This window comes from Blastocystis sp. subtype 4 (genome assembly GCF_000743755.1).
Source record: "Blastocystis sp. subtype 4 strain WR1 chromosome Unknown seqid_0090, whole genome shotgun sequence".
Lineage (NCBI taxonomy): Eukaryota > Bigyra > Opalinata > Blastocystidae > Blastocystis > Blastocystis sp. subtype 4.
This window is the reverse complement of record NW_014569457.1, coordinates 17,915-34,069: the sequence shown is the minus strand read 5'-3', so window position 1 is coordinate 34,069 and position 16,155 is coordinate 17,915. Positions and strand designations below refer to the sequence as shown.

Here is a 16,155-nt window from a genome sequence, read left to right as displayed (position 1 = left end):
TTGGAAGCATGCTGATCTGATCAAGCGTATGGAGGCTAAGAGACTGGCTGAGGCTAGTGAGTACTACAAGAACAAGAAGACTTCTGCCTAAGTGGAATCCGGTCTTTGTCACACTCTTCATTATTTGTTATGTCAACACGATTACAAGACACCTTTAAGTCAGTTCCACCTTGTACACTATTCTTTGTTATTCTATGTATTCTTATCTTTATCATTCAATTCTTCTTTGGTGGAATTGAGGAATGTGTAATAAGTTCTTACTATGTTATTGACAGATTCCAAGTTTATGTACTAGTAAGTATTTTATGTGATATATAGAGGATAATAACGTCTACATTTACGCACTTGAGTATTCTTCATCTTGCTTTTAATCTGTTATCCTTTTACAACATCAGTAGGTGTTTACATGTGATTTGTTACAAAGATACATACCTGGAAAGGAAGTATGGTTCTATATTCATGTTCTACGCCATTCTTCTGTTTACTCTGGTTAATGGACTATTATACGTTGGGATCTACCAGCTTCTTGGAGTGTTGTCATGTTGATTCGTGTTCATTGTAGACTTTTTGGCTCGTCCTTTCATTATGTTTCTGCTGCTGGATTTTCTGGTGTCATTTTTTCGTTGCTGACATTGGAATCCTACGTGATTGAGGTGGATACACTTCCGTTTGTTTGATCTCTTCATTTCATTATAGAATATTTGGTCTTATCAATGTGCCAAGAAAATGGTTCGCTGTAGTATATTTGATTCTGATGTCTGTACGAATTGTTGAACGTATTAACCCTAGGTCATTATGCCAGGAGTCAGTTTTATTGGTCATCTCTGTGGTGTTGTCTCTGGTTTCCTCTTCGCTTCAGGATACTTGAATTGGCTTGTTCCAATGCACTGTCTGGTACGTGTCGAGAAGGGCTGTTTCGGAAGTATGCTGAAGAAATCTGATGCATTCGTAGGAGTTGGTGATTGGATCGAATTTAGATCTATATTCCAGAGCTTCATCAAGCTTTGGGGTCCTGTCTATCTTTTGGAACCATGATATGTCAAGCGTATGAAGGTTTAAAATCAGTGGGAAAGGTGTGTATTGTCGGTATATTAAGTATGTTGAAGTTTATTTTCGACTCCATCTTCCCTCCTGTTATGAAAGTACATATTCTGAAGAGGTGTGATGAATAGGAAGAAGTACCCAAGCCTAATCTAGAAATCAATAGTGACTTGCATGTGAAATGTTCTCCAATAATCTATAGGGAATCAGGAGTTGTCTCAGCTGAAGAAGCTCGACAGAAACGCTTAGAAGCTTTGGCTGCTCGTGGTATCCATTAGTCTTAACAAACAGAGTATTAATAAATGACCCATGGTTTCATGTTACTAAACAACTGTTTATGAATACGTTGAAATGAGAATTTGATGTTTGTAACTCGACTCACTTGAAGAACAGGTGAATATACTAATTCACGCTTCCCTTGTCTATAATTAAGGATACATCTCATTTCCACATCATAGCAAAGATCCCAGGAATACTCCTAGCAATTACATCACTCAAATTCCGTCGAGTTAACAATCCTCGATTGAGACAGAGGATTCTCTGAAGCGTCTATTCATCACTAAGCAAACGTTCTTGTACTGGATCTGGAAGAAAGGAGACTGAGAGAGGTGATTGTGAAGGATCCAGGTCTCGAATAAATGGGAGTGGTTTCACAGTCATCAACTGTTTGGGATCCAATTGCATTTTATGGGCACAAATCTGGTACTGTTGGATATAGGTGATTGGCTCATTTAAATGCAAATCCACAGCATGACTAGTGATTATCATGATTTCTCTCACTCACGTATCAACAGCTCGTTGTGGTAACTGATTCCTATCGATACACACACAGATCCACTGATTCTTATTCTTACTCTTCTTTGTATATACAGAAGAACCCATTTTCAATTCTGTGACCACACATCCCGCGATTTGCATGGACTTGTCCAATCGACCTTCTGTACAGAGTATCTGAGTGACTCTTTGAATTGCTTTCTCGCTGGGTAACATCACCCCACTGATATTGGAACAGACCATCCGAAGCACACTCGATACAATGGCTTCTGGATACGTAGAAAGAATAGTTGTATTGATTCGGCAGATTCCAAGTTCCTGATTATATTCACAGCAAGCCAAAATAGCACTTGTTGCTTCCTCTGATAACTGATCACGAATCTGTTGAAAGAAGTGAATAGCATGCAGAAAGCTTCCCACATCGATATTCTCTTTTTCTCGAAGCAATGATACACCGTATCGAACGCGATTTCGATCATATTGCAGATCCGAGTTTGATGGATCAAAAACATATGGAATCGATCGTTCTTTGCAAGTAGCTAGGAGCCGCTGTTTTGAAACCTCTAGAAGAGGACGGATTCGTCTTGTCCCATCATCCATCTCCTGAACCGACCGCATACAAGCTAATCCATTGATTCCACTTCCGCGGTATAGGCGCATGAGAAATGTTTCGATTTGGTCATCTCCATGATGAGCCAAAATGACATCCCTTGTCTTATAATCGATACATGCAGAGAACAGAATTTTGTATCGTTGCTCTCTTCCTTCCTTTTCTTGTTGTGTTTTGGAAGGAAATTCTTCCTTCTATTCCATAATTCCTTTTTACATGAGTTACCCAATCGATCTTCCTAATAATATGTTCCACATTCATTGATGTTGCCCATTGATGGACTTGCTCTGCTTCCTTTCCACTTTCTAGACGATGAATAGAAAATTGTAAATAATACCACTTCGGAAACTGTGATCTACAGTAACAGCAACTAATCGTGACACCGATGTCCATTCTTTCATCAAAGAAAGGAGAGCCATGCTATCAGGACCTCCAGATAGTGCGACAATTAGCTTGTGACTAGCCTTCTACGGATCATATTCTCTAAACAAGTAGACTGGATTCAGATTACACTTCTTCATCATTTCTGCAAACTCCTCATTGGTAATTGGAGTCTTGGCAGAGTAACTGGGAGGACTTCGAACAACCCCAGTATTCTTTGCGATACTTGCAGTTTTGCTGAAAGATCGACTCAGAAAACGGAGCATTCAGAAAACCTTGTATCAGAACTTTCCACGGGGATGAATCGATATTAAGAACTGCCAGTATTTGAAGTTGATTCGAGAAGAAGGTGTATTCCATGAGTGCTAAGAATTCTAGGAAGATGGACAACGCCGTAAGTGCGGGTTTAGCAACTGATCTTTCCTCGAGCAGCTCTCCTGCTTCGGGAACCATGACTCGTCAGAGTCAGGTGAGTGGAAATGTATAGAATCATTTTGAATGAATATTATATTTAGAAGGGTACAGACGATGTTAGCAGTGTTGAGGCCCTTTGTGATAACGTTTTGAGTAAAGTATCTAATCCCAAGGAGCGTGATGCTGTTAATAAGGCTCTCGGAATTGTGGTAACAAAGTTGAGTATGCAGATTATGGAAGCTAAAAAGCAAACTAGTGATACCGAGTGGGAGAAGAAGTACCAAAAGCTTCAGGATTTTAACAAGGGATTGATGACTCGTCTGAAGGCTGAGCAAGACAAAGCTAAGAATCTTGAAGCAGAGGGAAAGACATTGCACAGCACGATCGAAGAGAAGGAGAAGAGTGTTGCTGCTGAGAAGGAACGCATCGATGCCTTGGAGGTGGAGGTAGCAAAGCTTCGGGAATCTCAGAAGAGTTTCAAGACTCTGGAGGAGGAAGCTTCTCAACTTCGCAAAGACATTGAGGCTCATGAAGCGAAGTTGAAGCAGGAAAGAGCCGATAAAGAAGGACTAAAATCAGAACTGGATCTTATGCAGAAGAAGGTAGAAGAAATCGATACAATGCAACAGATGGTGACACTCTTGAAAGACAAATGTGCAGAGAAGGAACAATTTTTAGCCGAGTGCAAGGAGCATCTTAGTCAGAGTGAGAATGAATTAGAGAGACTTCGTGCCTCAAATGGACAGTTACAAGAGTTACGTGAGGCGAATGAAGACATGAAGAAGGCTGTTGCTGAAGCCGAGAAGAAAGTCGAAGAAGCCATGACTGAGAGTGCCAAGAAGGTAGCCGAAGCAAACGAGAATGCTACTCAGACTGTGAAGGAGACAGAGGCCAGATTGGCTGAAGCCGAGAAGAAGGTGACTGAAGCTGAGAAGAGAGTTGTTGAGTCTGAGAAGAAGGTGTCGGAGATAGAGAAGAAGATTGCAGAAACTGAGCAGAAGGCTGCTATAGATGTAACTGAAGCTGAGAAAAAGGTTGCTGAAGTTGAAAAGAAGGCTGCTGCTGATGTGAAGGAAGCTGAAAAGAAGATTGCTGATGCTGAAGAGAAGGTTGCTGATGCAGAGAAGAGAGTATCTGAGGCTGAAAAGAGAGCAACGGAAGCGGAGCAGAAGACTGTTGAGGCTGAGAAGAAGATTGCTGATGCAGAGAAGAGAATAACGGAAGCAGAGCAGAAGGCAGAAGAGAAGGGAGCTGGTGCTATGAAGGAGGTAGAGAAGAAACTAACGGAGGCTGAGAAGAGAGCAACAGAAGCAGAGAAGAAACTAACAGAAACTACTGAGAAGGTTTCTGAAGCTGAGAAGAGAGCAATGGAAGCAGAGAAGAAGACTGCTGAAATTGAAAAGAGGGCTTCGGATGCTGAGAAGAAGCTTACAGAAGCTACCAAGAAGGTGTCAGAAGCAGAAAAGAAGACTGCTGAGGCTGAGAAGAAGGCTTCGGATGCTGAGAAGAGAATTACTGAGGCTACCAAGAAGGTTTCTGAAACTGAGAAGAAATTGGCAGAAGTTACAAACAATGCAGAAAAGGAGAGTGATGCCAAGAAGAAGGTAGTTGAAGCAATGAAGGAAACAGAGAAGAAGGTGGCTGAGGCTGAGAAGAAACGAGCTGAAGCAGAGCAAAAGGTGACTGGAGCTGAGAAGAGAACAGTAGAGGCAGAGAAGAAGGTTGCTGAGGCTGAGAAGAAGCAAGTTGAAGCTGAAAAGAAGGTAACCGAGACAGAGAAGAGAATTGGTGAACTTGAACAGAAGTTGACTGAAATGACACAGAAGATTGAGAATCAAGTTGCTGACACTAAGAAGAAGGAAGAAGAACTCAAAGCTGCTGGAAAGACTTATGTGGAATCATCACTTCAGTCTTATATTCGTCTTTTGAGTGATACATTAAAAGGAGAAGATGTTCTGAAAACAAAGACAGATAACAAAATTGTGGATAATCGTAAATGTCCTAATTGTCAGTGTAATCTTGTGAAGACTCTTTCAGCTGATGTAAGAGTTTTTATCCCATTCTTATTGTAGAATAAATGTCCTTACTGTACTCTAGTACGTGATGCACAGAGTGCTGCTCAGAAGACTATACAGAAAATGGAGATGGATGATTCAACAGTTAAAGCTATCGTTGGACCTCTCCAAATTACATCCACGCAGATCATTTCTGCTTTGGCGATTTTTGCACTAGTCATGCTTTATTTTGCTACGAGACGTTAAATGATCTTCGTTTTCATGGGTTTGATGTTTGTACAATTAAACTATTCTTTACATATGGAGTTCCTTCATGAATCTTTGGTGAATTTCCAAGTGGCAGTAGATATTACAGAGAATAACTTTGAAATGCACTATCCCTCGATCATCGAAACGATCAACACCTGTGATTTCATCGCCTTTGATCTAGAATTTAGTGGAACGGATTATAAGTCCTATTTCAGAAGTGTGTATGTGGATACAGTACGCTTTGTTGAATTATGTAATGGTATAGTTTGAAACCCGTTATGCAAAGTACCGTGTAGAGTATCATTTTTTGAATGGATTTAATAGTTAGTGCAGAAAACTTCTACCCGATTGAAGTGATTCCTTCACTTATCCTTTATTTCTAGTTGGGAATCTGCTGCTTCACATGGGATAACGCGAGACAGTGGTACGATTTTGCTGTTCAATTCATTGTAGCTATCGAAGTCGACCGTTTAATTTCTTCATAAGTCCGTACGCTCATAAGCTCAATAATCCTAATTTGTCGATTCGAGTAGGAACTTGATGAGAAGTCAAGAGAAGGCTTCCACACTTGGTTTCCTTCGTGAACATAATTTCAAGTTTGGACGTCTTTTTTCTGAGGGGATTCCAACACTAAGAAAGAGCGATGAAGAGAAGATCCTCAATTGCATGCGCATGAGCGTTGATCGTTACGACTACAAGAATGAAAAAGAAAAGAATGAAATCGAGAAGGCGATTCAACAGATCGATCAATGGCTCAGTACAGTCAATGCGGCTACAACCTCTCCCGTCTCAGATGAAGACGATATTCCTGTGACTCATACTCTTCTCCTCGGTCCCTTTGATTCACATAAGCGTAAACTCCTCTATCAACTCGTGGGTCACATGTATCCGTTCCTCTGTATGAGAGAGACAGATGATGATAATGCGGTTTGGATAGTAGTTGATTCTAATGGATAGTCGTTAGGAAAGAGTAAATCCCGTTATACTCGTGTTTACTTGACGAAGAAACCGTCTGAAGTGGCAACGCGTCAGATTCCCGATATCTGCAATCATGCTGGTGTAAGACGTATTGTAGAAGCGATACTTCAATCTCAGAAGCCACTCATTGGATTCCAAGCAATGGGAGATTTAGCATTTATGATTGGAGGAATCTACAGAGAGTTACCGAAACGACTCGTTGATTTCCTTGTGATGATAGAAGAACTGAAAGTGCTTGTGGACATGAAGGTGATTGTTGAATTACCATTCCTTGAGGATGAAGAGTTGGACAAGTGTAGTCTCAGCAAGGCTTATGAGAAGGTTCATGACGTGTATTATGGTGAGCCGGATATTCTGAGTGCATTGATTGATGATGGCAACATTTCACCTCATGATGCTGGTAGGAAGATGTGTGTAGGATGAACCGAAGCTCATGATGCTTATATGACTGGGGTGCTGTTTGTGAAACTCTTATATCGTTGTGGGATGAAGCGAGAGAGTACGAATGTGATTGGAATCCAATTTAGATGTACTGAAGTTCACAGACCTTTTAGAGAATCCAGAGAAACAGAAGGAGTTACCACCAATGATGAAATCGTTTGTAGAGAAGTTGAATCATGTGAATCTGTATCATATGAACCACTCTATGCCTCTTCGTCTTTCTCTCTACAACAATCTCCTGAATCAATATCATGAAGAACTCTGTGATCGAGATGATGTATTGGTGATTGAAAATATTGCTCCTGTGAATGATGGAAATGAGAATCAGTTGTAGTGGTTGAATACGAAGCATTTCTCAACATTCTTCAAGAACAGATATGGAGTGAGTTCAGGTATTTTCTATAATTGGCTGGATGATTTCACACTACTGGTGAAGCTTCCTTCAAAAGATATTGTTTCAAAAGTATGTGAGGATTGGCTGACGGAAGTTACATCAGAAGAAAGTGAAGGAGCAAGATACAGTTCGTCTTCTATTTGTCTTTAATGTAGAAATGCCTACGGACTTCATGAATCGTCATGTGATGATGAAGGATCTGGTGATTTCGCGATTCTCTCGTTATGAAGAGATGTGCTTTGTAAACAAACAGTGTGTTCGCAATTGTTTCTATGTTTGTTTACTCGTCACGATTCTTAGGACATTCTTTGAGTGATAACAGAACTCACTCGTTCTAGAGTTGAAAAAGCTTCTCGTAAGACTTCACGGGCTTCCTGGTTCTGTTCTCCTTCTTGTCGATTATATACGGTGTGATATAGATCACCAATTGACGATATCAACTGATCACAAGTGTGAATAAGTGCATGAAAGGTAGAATGACCAATTGGAAGAGTACCCATTGACTATATGTAAACAACTCATAATGCTGATACTTCTTCGAGTGTTCGACTGCCTTCATTAATCTGATCTGAAAGAGATCGAAGACGAGAGAGTTGTGTCTCTGGATGGACAGGAAAGCGAGGGGCATCCATAGTAGTTGGAATTGCTAACACAGGAGCTTGGGAATGTGAAAGATTGGTCTCTTCCGGTCTTGGAACAGGTGGAGCACCTTGTAGAAGTGGTGATCCCTGTTCCGGTGAGTTCATCGAAGGGGATGTCTGTTCGACAGTGGAAATACGCTCGGAACGAGACTCACCTAATGGAATTCTTGTTGTTTCCGTTACTCGAAATGGTAAATACACCACGTATGAAGTTCGGATTGTTGGTTCTTCGATCTCTTCACTTTCTGAAGGATTTAAAGGAGATGGAGATTCTGGTAATGGCTACAACGGTCAGACATCTGTTCAGCACCAACCCGATGATTGACTAGTTGAATGCAGACACCCGAATGAATGTTATAATCGACTAATGTCTTTTCTTGATCCATTACATGTCCCAGATATAATAGAACTTGGAATTGCTCCTCAATTCCACTCTTTTCTTTTATTGATGTCTTAAGTTGTCCAACAGTAGCATCTGATGCAATTGACAGATTGAAAGGATCTCCATCTAAAACGTTGATTCGCAGATCCAGCATCGAAGACATATTGAATGAATTCTACTGGAATAATAAATACATCTTCGTGCTTAGAATATCATTTAATGCGTGTTTCGAATCGTGTTTGAATTCCCAAGAATAGGGCTTGATTGCGCCATGCCGAATACTCACATGGACGTACGGATCAATGCTGAAATACTTTGAATTCTCCATTAGACCCTTTGAAGCCGGATCATACTTGAAGATTGACAGCTTATTGAGATTTCAGTAAGTTACGTTTCAAAATACCACGGGGATACAGTGTCTCTATCTGATACTTCAGATTCACTAAATCTTTTGTGAAGATTTTAATTGACAATGCCTAATTATAATGGGAAAAAGAAAAGTAATGGTAAGGGGATCTATTCAAAATACTAGAGAATTCTGGTAACAAGAAACCAAATAATAATGAGTCTAATAAGAATAATAAACAGAAAAATGTAAAAAAAGGAAGTGGAAGCGCTCTTATAGGTGAGATTAACTACTATTGAACTGATCTTCCAGAAGGTAATAAGGCTAGTGGGAAAACTCCCGTTCGGCAACATACTAAAACTCCGCGTCCGCTGAACCTTGTTCGCAACCACTCTGCTGCTGTGGCGTCTGGTGGTGAGCCGGCTCAACAAGTGCCAAATCCCACCGTTCAGACTCCTGTTAGTACTGCTCCTAGTCAGCCGGCTCCCGCATGGGGTCCTCGTGGTGTTTGGGCACTCGGTGCCCCTCGTTCTGAATTAGGTACAGCTCCTCAGATATCTAGACCTGCCCCTCAACAGGTACCTAAGCCAGATTCGGATGCTGTTGAGAAGATGACTGAAGAGCAGTTGATGGAAAAGTACAATGATAGCACGTTCCAGATAGCACCTAAGAAGCTATCTTCTCGTTGTTCAGGTATTTCGGTTACTACAAGTCTGGTAGCGTTAAAGTGGCGTGCGATACGCCCCTTTTCGATTTACAAATATGATATGAAGCTTGTTGTTGTTAACAATGAAAATAGGAAGAGTGCTTCTTTCAACAAGGAAGAGATGATGACTGTGATCATGAACTTGCGCCAGGATTCTGCTTGTATGGAGAGTCTGAAGAACAATTTCTGGTCAGATTTCAAGAGTCTTTTCTTCTCTGGTGAGAGTATCCCACAGACCACTTTTACTGTTAGCACAGAGGATCCGTCTGATTTCTAGGTTCCTCTGGACGAAAAACGTCAAGTGGAAGTGACGTTGACTCCTACCGAAACAATCACTATAACTAATCTTGAGACAGGTGTTTCTTTCATTCATTGACCATGTGTAGATGCTAATGAGCGTTTCATCCAGGCCTTATCCAATGCTATAACGTTTGAAACAGCACTTGATAAGTGAGAGACTGATGTAGTTGTAAGAGACAGAAAGCTGTACTGTGTTGGAACTAGAATCTTCTTCGGAAATACTTTCGGGATTGACAAGGGTTTCTTAGAAGGACGACTTGGAGTAAATTATAATTTCCGAATGACGGAACGTGGTCTGCTTATGTCTGTGGACAAGACAGCCAGTAGTTTCGTTATCCAAGGCCCATTACTGGGTACTGTGAAGAGTATCTGTGGTCATAACTTTGATAATGGTACTGGAATGATCAGTCCTAAGATGATAAAGGACGTAGTCATATGATTACAGTGTGATCCGTAGTTATCGAATATGTTGTGTGGTGTTAAGGTTATTACCAAATATCAAGGTTATTCACGTCAATACACGATTCGTAAATTCAGTAATATGAATGCTACGACATGCAAATTTAAGGTGGATGAGAATGGTAAGGATAAGGAAGTTACAGTGGCTGAGTATTATCGTACTACATACCATACGAAACTCCACTATCTCAAAGCTCCTTTAGTGGAAACATCCTCTAAGGTATTCATTCCAATTGAAGTCTTGTATGTGAAGCCAAATCAACGTTATAATCACTTGTTGTCTCCTTCTCAGGTATGTGCAATGATTAGGGTAAGAGATAATGAAGTGAATGATTGATAGCATGCATCTTCTCCTCCAGTTGAGAACAAGAAGGTGATTACTGATTATTTGTACTCTGATAAGTCGAAATTCCGTTTACTATCAAGTTTTGATATGAGCATTGGGGAAGTTCTGGAGAAAGTGGATGGTTACATGCTTCCTGCACCTAAGATTCGATGTGGTGCACAATGTGTAGACCCTGTGAATGGTACTTGGAGATATAACAACAAGTTTATGGAGCATAAGACTATTAAGAATTATATTGCTGTGAGTTTGGATTCTCAAGCTAGTGACGAATCTATGAAATCTTTCTTCGTTGAATTGAGTCGAATTGTACCAATTTCTATTAAACAGACGAAGGCGATTAAATCAACATGCGGTCATCTAGAAAGAGATCTTCGTAATGAAGTTGATAAAGCTGCTCAACAGAATATCAGATTTGACATGATCTTTGTCTTTGTTAGTGGTACCAATCCACAAGAGTATAAGGAGGTTAAACGTGTTAGTGATACTGTTTTAATGATCCCTTCTCAGTGTATTGTTACTGAGACTATGAAGAAAAGATTGCAGAAAGGTTATTGCTCTAACATTGCTCAGAAGATCAATGCTAAATTAGGAGGCAAGAATCAGATCTGTTATGGTCGTCAAATTAAACTAGATGATGTGATGGTGTGTGGAGCTGACGTGACACATCCCATGCCTGGAGAAAAGAGTTTCTCAATTGCTTCGGTTGTGGGAACCTTTGATAAGGACTACACACAGTATGCTGGTGAGGCTCATGTCCAGCGTCGTAGTCAAGAGGTCATCACAGATATGGTGTCAATGATGGAGACATTGTTCCATAATTACTATCGCAAGAACAGAAAAGTTCCTTCCTCTGTGATCTTCTATCGTGATGGTGTTGGCGATGGGATGTTCAGCTTGCTGTTACGTGAAGAAATACCAAAGATCTATATTGCCTTCCATCGTTGCTTTCCTGCCTATCCTGATGAACTGAAGCTGACATTTGTAGTGTGTCAGAAGCGTCATTCTGTGAAGTTCTTCCCTGAACCTAAGGATGCGGATAAGTTAGGCAATGCTAAGCCTGGCCTTGTTGTTGATCAGGGCATTGTGAGTAAGAACCACACAGAGTTCTATTTACAGTCTCACGCGACGATCAAGGGAACAGGTCGTTCGTGCCGTTATACCACGTTGGTGGACGATAACGATCTTTCGATGGAATCAATGGAGTCTTTCACATTTGCTTTGTGTCATCTCTTTAACCGTTGCATGTGCTCAATTGGCATTTGTGCTCCTGCTCGTTATGCTCATCTCCTTTGCTTCCGTGCTCGTGATATTCTGCGCGTTAGTGATGGTGATGACTCTGCTAGTGTCAGCTCGAAGATTGCTGAATCCGAAATTGCCTTTGATTTCGATTATTCGATGAAGGACAAGATGTTCTATGTCTAATTACTAATTCTTTGCTGTTTGTAACAAACGAACCGTTGTAAATAATAGTAACAAGTTAAGGATTCACTTCCTTAGGATTCTGTCGAGGAACCTACACGATCACCTGAACCAGGAATCCATACGCAACGAGCCAAATGTGGAGGGTCATAGTGCTTCACACCTTCCCAAAGGAGAAAGAAAAGCATGACCTGTACTCACATTCTGCGCATCAAAATCGATAGCAGTTTCAGGAGCCACTCCATCTTCCCAAATGAGTTCTGCATGCTCAGAAAGCTACACATTAGCAATTCAATCGAATATTATACGTACAGATTTTGTAGGAGCTCTTCTTTGCACATAGGGAGGAGGAGGAGTTCCAGCATGGTCATGATTGTGTCGTTTGATCACATTCTTCATTCCATTGCTTCGAATGACTCGAGATGTCATTCGAGTTGCCTGGGAACAAGCACGGCTGAACATTCTTTTAGATATGAGAGTAGATAAAGAAGGGGAAACTTAGGGAGTCTACAGGAAGTCAAAATTCCCGCACTTATCGGTTTTCAACAAACACATATCTCTAGTCATCTAGAAGAGAAATCACCATAGTACAAATGTTATCTGAACTTCCTCGGACATAAGCTTCGTATGAAATCATTCGTGCTGCTTTGTCCAAGAGTTTTCGAATACCGCGTCTAGACAAGCGTTGAATCAAGTACAACGTTAAGAAAGACGATTTTAGTTATCTGAAAAGGATATATCATCTTGAAATAGATGATCCACAATATCTTTCGCTTCCTTGATTGATAGCTAGAAATGAATTATAGAAAAGATCTTAACATAGTCCCAGACGCCATCCGAAGCTAAAATAATGAAACGATGTAATTCTCGATTGATCGTCATCGTATAGATAAACGGCTCTACAGAAAGAAAGGAACTGTAAGGGCAGTCTCCAAAGGATCGAGACAGGGAAAGATGACCAAATAGCCTCTTATCTTTAATCTTCCCTCCAATTGCCAGGATCCGTTTCCGTTCATTATCGTTTGTTACTCGATGACTCGCCGTTACAGGAATCGGATTTCCTTTTTCCTACAGTCAATTCGATTACAAAGAACCAACATCACAGCAGACATACGCACTGCTATCACCAATATTCGCAATAATGAGCTCTCCTTCATTTCTAAATCAGTAGAACAGCATAGATCATACTTTATTACGATGGTACTTGTACTCCCACTAATATCACCAGAATAACAATAATCATGAATGTAAGTATCGCGTGCTTTTTGAAATGCGTCTTTTACATCAATTGCAGAAGGTAACCTGTCGTGATTCCGCATTAACAGGAACTACAATCAGATTCCAATGAAAATGTATGTACTGCTTCTAGTTGATTTGCTAGATACTGAGCAGCATTTGTACCCAAATGACCATCACAAAGACCGTAAATCACGGGAAGCCGTTGAACGTTTTTATTTATGATATCATATGCTGATACCCAGTGGATATCCTACAATTCATTAATGGAAAAGTCTCGTACCTCCATCCTTCGTTTCCGTCCAGCAAAACAACAACTTCCAAACTGATATTCTTCCTCCGATACACTACACAATATCATTCAGCCCATACAAATACCTACGGAGCTGAACGTTGACATTTGGGCAAACCACGGAAGGAATATTGACAATAGATAGACGATTTGTTGTGATTTCGCAGTTCGGAATGACGGTGGCAGTGATCATAGGACGAAAAGTGCCGTCCACAAGTAGGACAATAGAAATCAGTCACTTCAGGGAAAGACTGAAGTTCTCCATAGTTCTCTTTGATGATTTCATCAGTTGATGCAGTCAGTGACCGATAAAGGAGATACAAGTCCATTTGAGCATACAGCACAAATGTTAGTGATCCCAAAAGCAGAATCAAATCCCACATACTTTACAATAATTTCAGTCAAAAATCAAGCATGAGAAGAATTAAATGAACAAACAAACCAGCTAAATAACAATGATTACTTTCCTATGGTCTTGTCAAAGAAGGACTGGAACAAAATGGATGGTGGAGGCAACATATGAGTAGGTCCATTCAGAATCGAGTAGAACTCCTTTGAATTCAACAGATCCTCTACACTTCACTCACTCTCACAGTGATTACTATAGTCCTTTTCGGCCTGAATTGTCTGAGCTCGTTTCTCCACAAGATCCACATCAAACACTTCATCAAACGCTGTCACTTTCTCTTCATCCCCGTGGGACTCTTCTTCTTCGGATGCTTCTCCTTCCACAATCTTGATGATTTCGCGTCTCTCAGTTAGAGCAAAGAGACAGAGCCGACGTCCAAGCCGAACCGAATCCCGACCCCAAACCATAGCCAATACAGGTGTGGAAAGAGTCACTGAAGCGATAGGAGTAGAAGACTGAGGAGTGAAAATGAGAATGCTATCAACAGAAGGTTGTGTTGACTCTACAAATGAATCATGAAAATAAGACAGACTCTGAACAGCTACAGCAAACAAGGGATCATCCAGAGGATTGTACTGAGTAGTAGCAGAAGCATGAATCTCCCCATGCAAACACCATAGAATCTGACGTGTCAGTGTATCCCAGAGGAAGAGAGTATGATCTGTGGTAGCGAGAAGAATAGAAGAATGATGGAAGAAAGAGATACTTCGAATCTAATGATTAGAATTAGGATGCATATGAACAGGAGAATCAGGAGATGGAACAGGGAGTACATGAAGTAATGTGTGTGTATCAGCTGACCAGAGAGAGACAGAATGAGGATTGGATAGAGCGTACACCGTACCATCACTTGAATAGCTGATTCCAGTAACAGGTTCCTCACTGTGAACGAAAGAATGACAGCAAGTCCACGTATATGTCTCATCATTACTCACAGACTCATTATTATTCAGAGGACTTGTCTTCTCAATCAGTCCCCATACCTTCACCAGACCCACTCCATCTGTGGTGATCACTTCATTCTTCTGAGGATTCACTGCTAGACACAGAATTCGATCATGATGAGGATTCGCAATCTCAGCGAAAAGGGACCAGGAATTACCTTCACCACGATGATATACTTTCAACCACAGTGCATGTGGACCTGATGATGTCACCCATCGCTCGATTGTGAAGAGCCAGGCATTGTCCATACTCAGACGCATCAGATCGACTCGACGAGTTCCTCGCACATCCGATCGGTGGGTTTTGGAAGTTTCTGTACGCGCTTCACCAATGATCCCACACGCTCGATCTGTTTCAGGATCATAACTCTGAAGGAGAGCTGAAGCTCCAACCATGGGAACCAAAAGCTGTTGTGCTTGTTGATCGAAGGCTATTCCTGCTCGTACTGCACGATGCAGAGCAGGTGTGAAAGGAATAGCTCCCAGTCCAAGACCTGTGATAGTAGCTCGAATAGCCTTCTGAGACACCTCCACGAATCGTAACGAGTTATCATTTCCACATACCGCCAAACGCACTCCATCATCCGTTGAAGCAAGGTGTTTGATCAACGGACACACACGAGGAATGAAGGCTTGTTTGTGAGTATTTAAGTACCAGAGAACAATCACACCTTCCTCTCCTCCTGTGATCACCACATCACTCTCTCTTGGACTCACAATAGTACGTAATGGATGAGAATGCCAGTGAAGAGTAGCTCCAAGGGACTATACATGACAAATGAAGTGATACCTCACTGGATGGTGTTCAGTGATGATCTTCGGTGATCGCTCCGAATCCTGTTGAATCCACTCCAACTCCAGATCCTGATCATTCGCTCTCTGAATCTCTTCCTGTTGTTCAGTGGGTGTAGCAGCCTTCTGCAATACAAACCACTGATCCATACGACCATGACTATCACCAGTAAGAATCAAGGGTTGAGATCGATGAATGGTGACAGAGTATAACTCATAGGCCTATCTCTTATCTCATCCTATTCATTGATACGTGAGTAAAGACTGTTACTACATCAAGTAGCGTATTGTAGACTAATAATGATCGGTTATGAATAATGGCCAGAAAGCTTCCACAATTATATCGCTTATTCTGATAAGTTGAATCTATCTCATGAATTGATTTAATTCCTTACAGGAATAGAAAGGATCAGTTGCTCGAGCTGCCATACGTACATTCTGACCTGTTCCTAAAACAATCCTTTTCACAATAGTTTCAGTTCTACACATCAACAGACCATTCCATTTGAACCTCATATTATAGACAAATACTCGCCAATATTTGGTATCTACAACTCAGAAGGATCTTCTATCATCCCACTTTCTT

At 41.0% G+C, this 16,155-nt stretch overlaps 9 protein-coding genes across 9 annotated transcripts; 4 read left to right on the top strand and 5 right to left on the bottom strand.

Moving 5' to 3' along the window:
• Positions 1-459: 459 nt before the first annotated feature.
• On the top strand, positions 460-1,319 carry JH06_4007 (hypothetical protein; the record flags this gene model as incomplete). The annotated part of the gene is made up of 6 exons (XM_014672462.1): positions 460-533; positions 563-667; positions 697-760; positions 790-948; positions 978-1,142; positions 1,173-1,319. 6 exons carry the CDS (start codon positions 460-462, stop codon positions 1,317-1,319), a joined length of 714 nt encoding a protein of 237 aa, XP_014527948.1.
• A 17-nt stretch (positions 1,320-1,336) lies between these two features.
• JH06_4008 (tRNA-lysidine synthetase) lies at positions 1,337-3,072 on the bottom strand (the record flags this gene model as incomplete). The annotated part of the gene is made up of 7 exons (XM_014672463.1): positions 1,337-1,463; positions 1,493-1,590; positions 1,621-1,795; positions 1,826-2,619; positions 2,651-2,730; positions 2,763-2,892; positions 2,923-3,072. 7 exons carry the CDS (start codon positions 3,070-3,072, stop codon positions 1,337-1,339), a joined length of 1,554 nt encoding a protein of 517 aa, XP_014527949.1.
• Positions 3,073-3,188: 116 nt separating this feature from the next.
• Positions 3,189-5,481, top strand: JH06_4009 (hypothetical protein; the record flags this gene model as incomplete). The annotated part of the gene is made up of 3 exons (XM_014672464.1): positions 3,189-3,287; positions 3,322-5,262; positions 5,293-5,481. The coding sequence occupies 3 exons, from the start codon at positions 3,189-3,191 to the stop codon at positions 5,479-5,481; spliced, it is 2,229 nt and encodes a 742-aa protein (XP_014527950.1).
• Positions 5,482-5,535: 54 nt separating this feature from the next.
• On the top strand, positions 5,536-7,447 carry JH06_4010 (poly-specific ribonuclease; the record flags this gene model as incomplete). The annotated part of the gene is made up of 9 exons (XM_014672465.1): positions 5,536-5,718; positions 5,750-5,776; positions 5,809-5,837; positions 5,868-5,933; positions 6,018-6,411; positions 6,442-6,862; positions 6,893-6,969; positions 7,001-7,207; positions 7,238-7,447. The coding sequence occupies 9 exons, from the start codon at positions 5,536-5,538 to the stop codon at positions 7,445-7,447; spliced, it is 1,614 nt and encodes a 537-aa protein (XP_014527951.1).
• A 146-nt stretch (positions 7,448-7,593) lies between these two features.
• Positions 7,594-8,483, bottom strand: JH06_4011 (ubiquitin family protein; the record flags this gene model as incomplete). The annotated part of the gene is made up of 3 exons (XM_014672466.1): positions 7,594-7,800; positions 7,831-8,220; positions 8,253-8,483. The coding sequence occupies 3 exons, from the start codon at positions 8,481-8,483 to the stop codon at positions 7,594-7,596; spliced, it is 828 nt and encodes a 275-aa protein (XP_014527952.1).
• Positions 8,484-8,792: 309 nt separating this feature from the next.
• Positions 8,793-11,899, top strand: JH06_4012 (hypothetical protein; the record flags this gene model as incomplete). Its single annotated transcript, XM_014672467.1, has 8 exons — positions 8,793-8,820; positions 8,853-8,945; positions 8,979-9,619; positions 9,650-9,728; positions 9,759-9,822; positions 9,853-10,099; positions 10,130-10,441; positions 10,472-11,899. 8 exons carry the CDS (start codon positions 8,793-8,795, stop codon positions 11,897-11,899), a joined length of 2,892 nt encoding a protein of 963 aa, XP_014527953.1.
• Positions 11,900-11,954: 55 nt separating this feature from the next.
• On the bottom strand, positions 11,955-12,358 carry JH06_4013 (hypothetical protein; the record flags this gene model as incomplete). Its single annotated transcript, XM_014672468.1, is given in 4 exon segments — positions 11,955-11,990; positions 12,022-12,087; positions 12,098-12,172; positions 12,209-12,358. 4 exon segments carry the CDS (start codon positions 12,356-12,358, stop codon positions 11,955-11,957), a joined length of 327 nt encoding a protein of 108 aa, XP_014527954.1.
• Positions 12,359-12,613: 255 nt separating this feature from the next.
• Positions 12,614-13,807, bottom strand: JH06_4014 (protein phosphatase; the record flags this gene model as incomplete). Its single annotated transcript, XM_014672469.1, has 7 exons — positions 12,614-12,685; positions 12,716-12,964; positions 12,995-13,055; positions 13,085-13,224; positions 13,257-13,385; positions 13,416-13,479; positions 13,515-13,807. 7 exons carry the CDS (start codon positions 13,805-13,807, stop codon positions 12,614-12,616), a joined length of 1,008 nt encoding a protein of 335 aa, XP_014527955.1.
• Positions 13,808-13,883: 76 nt separating this feature from the next.
• JH06_5221 (hypothetical protein) lies at positions 13,884-15,719 on the bottom strand (the record flags this gene model as incomplete). Its single annotated transcript, XM_014672470.1, is given in 5 exon segments — positions 13,884-13,996; positions 14,012-14,335; positions 14,366-14,546; positions 14,577-15,542; positions 15,573-15,719. The coding sequence occupies 5 exon segments, from the start codon at positions 15,717-15,719 to the stop codon at positions 13,884-13,886; spliced, it is 1,731 nt and encodes a 576-aa protein (XP_014527956.1).
• Between the last annotated feature and the right edge of the window lie 436 nt (positions 15,720-16,155).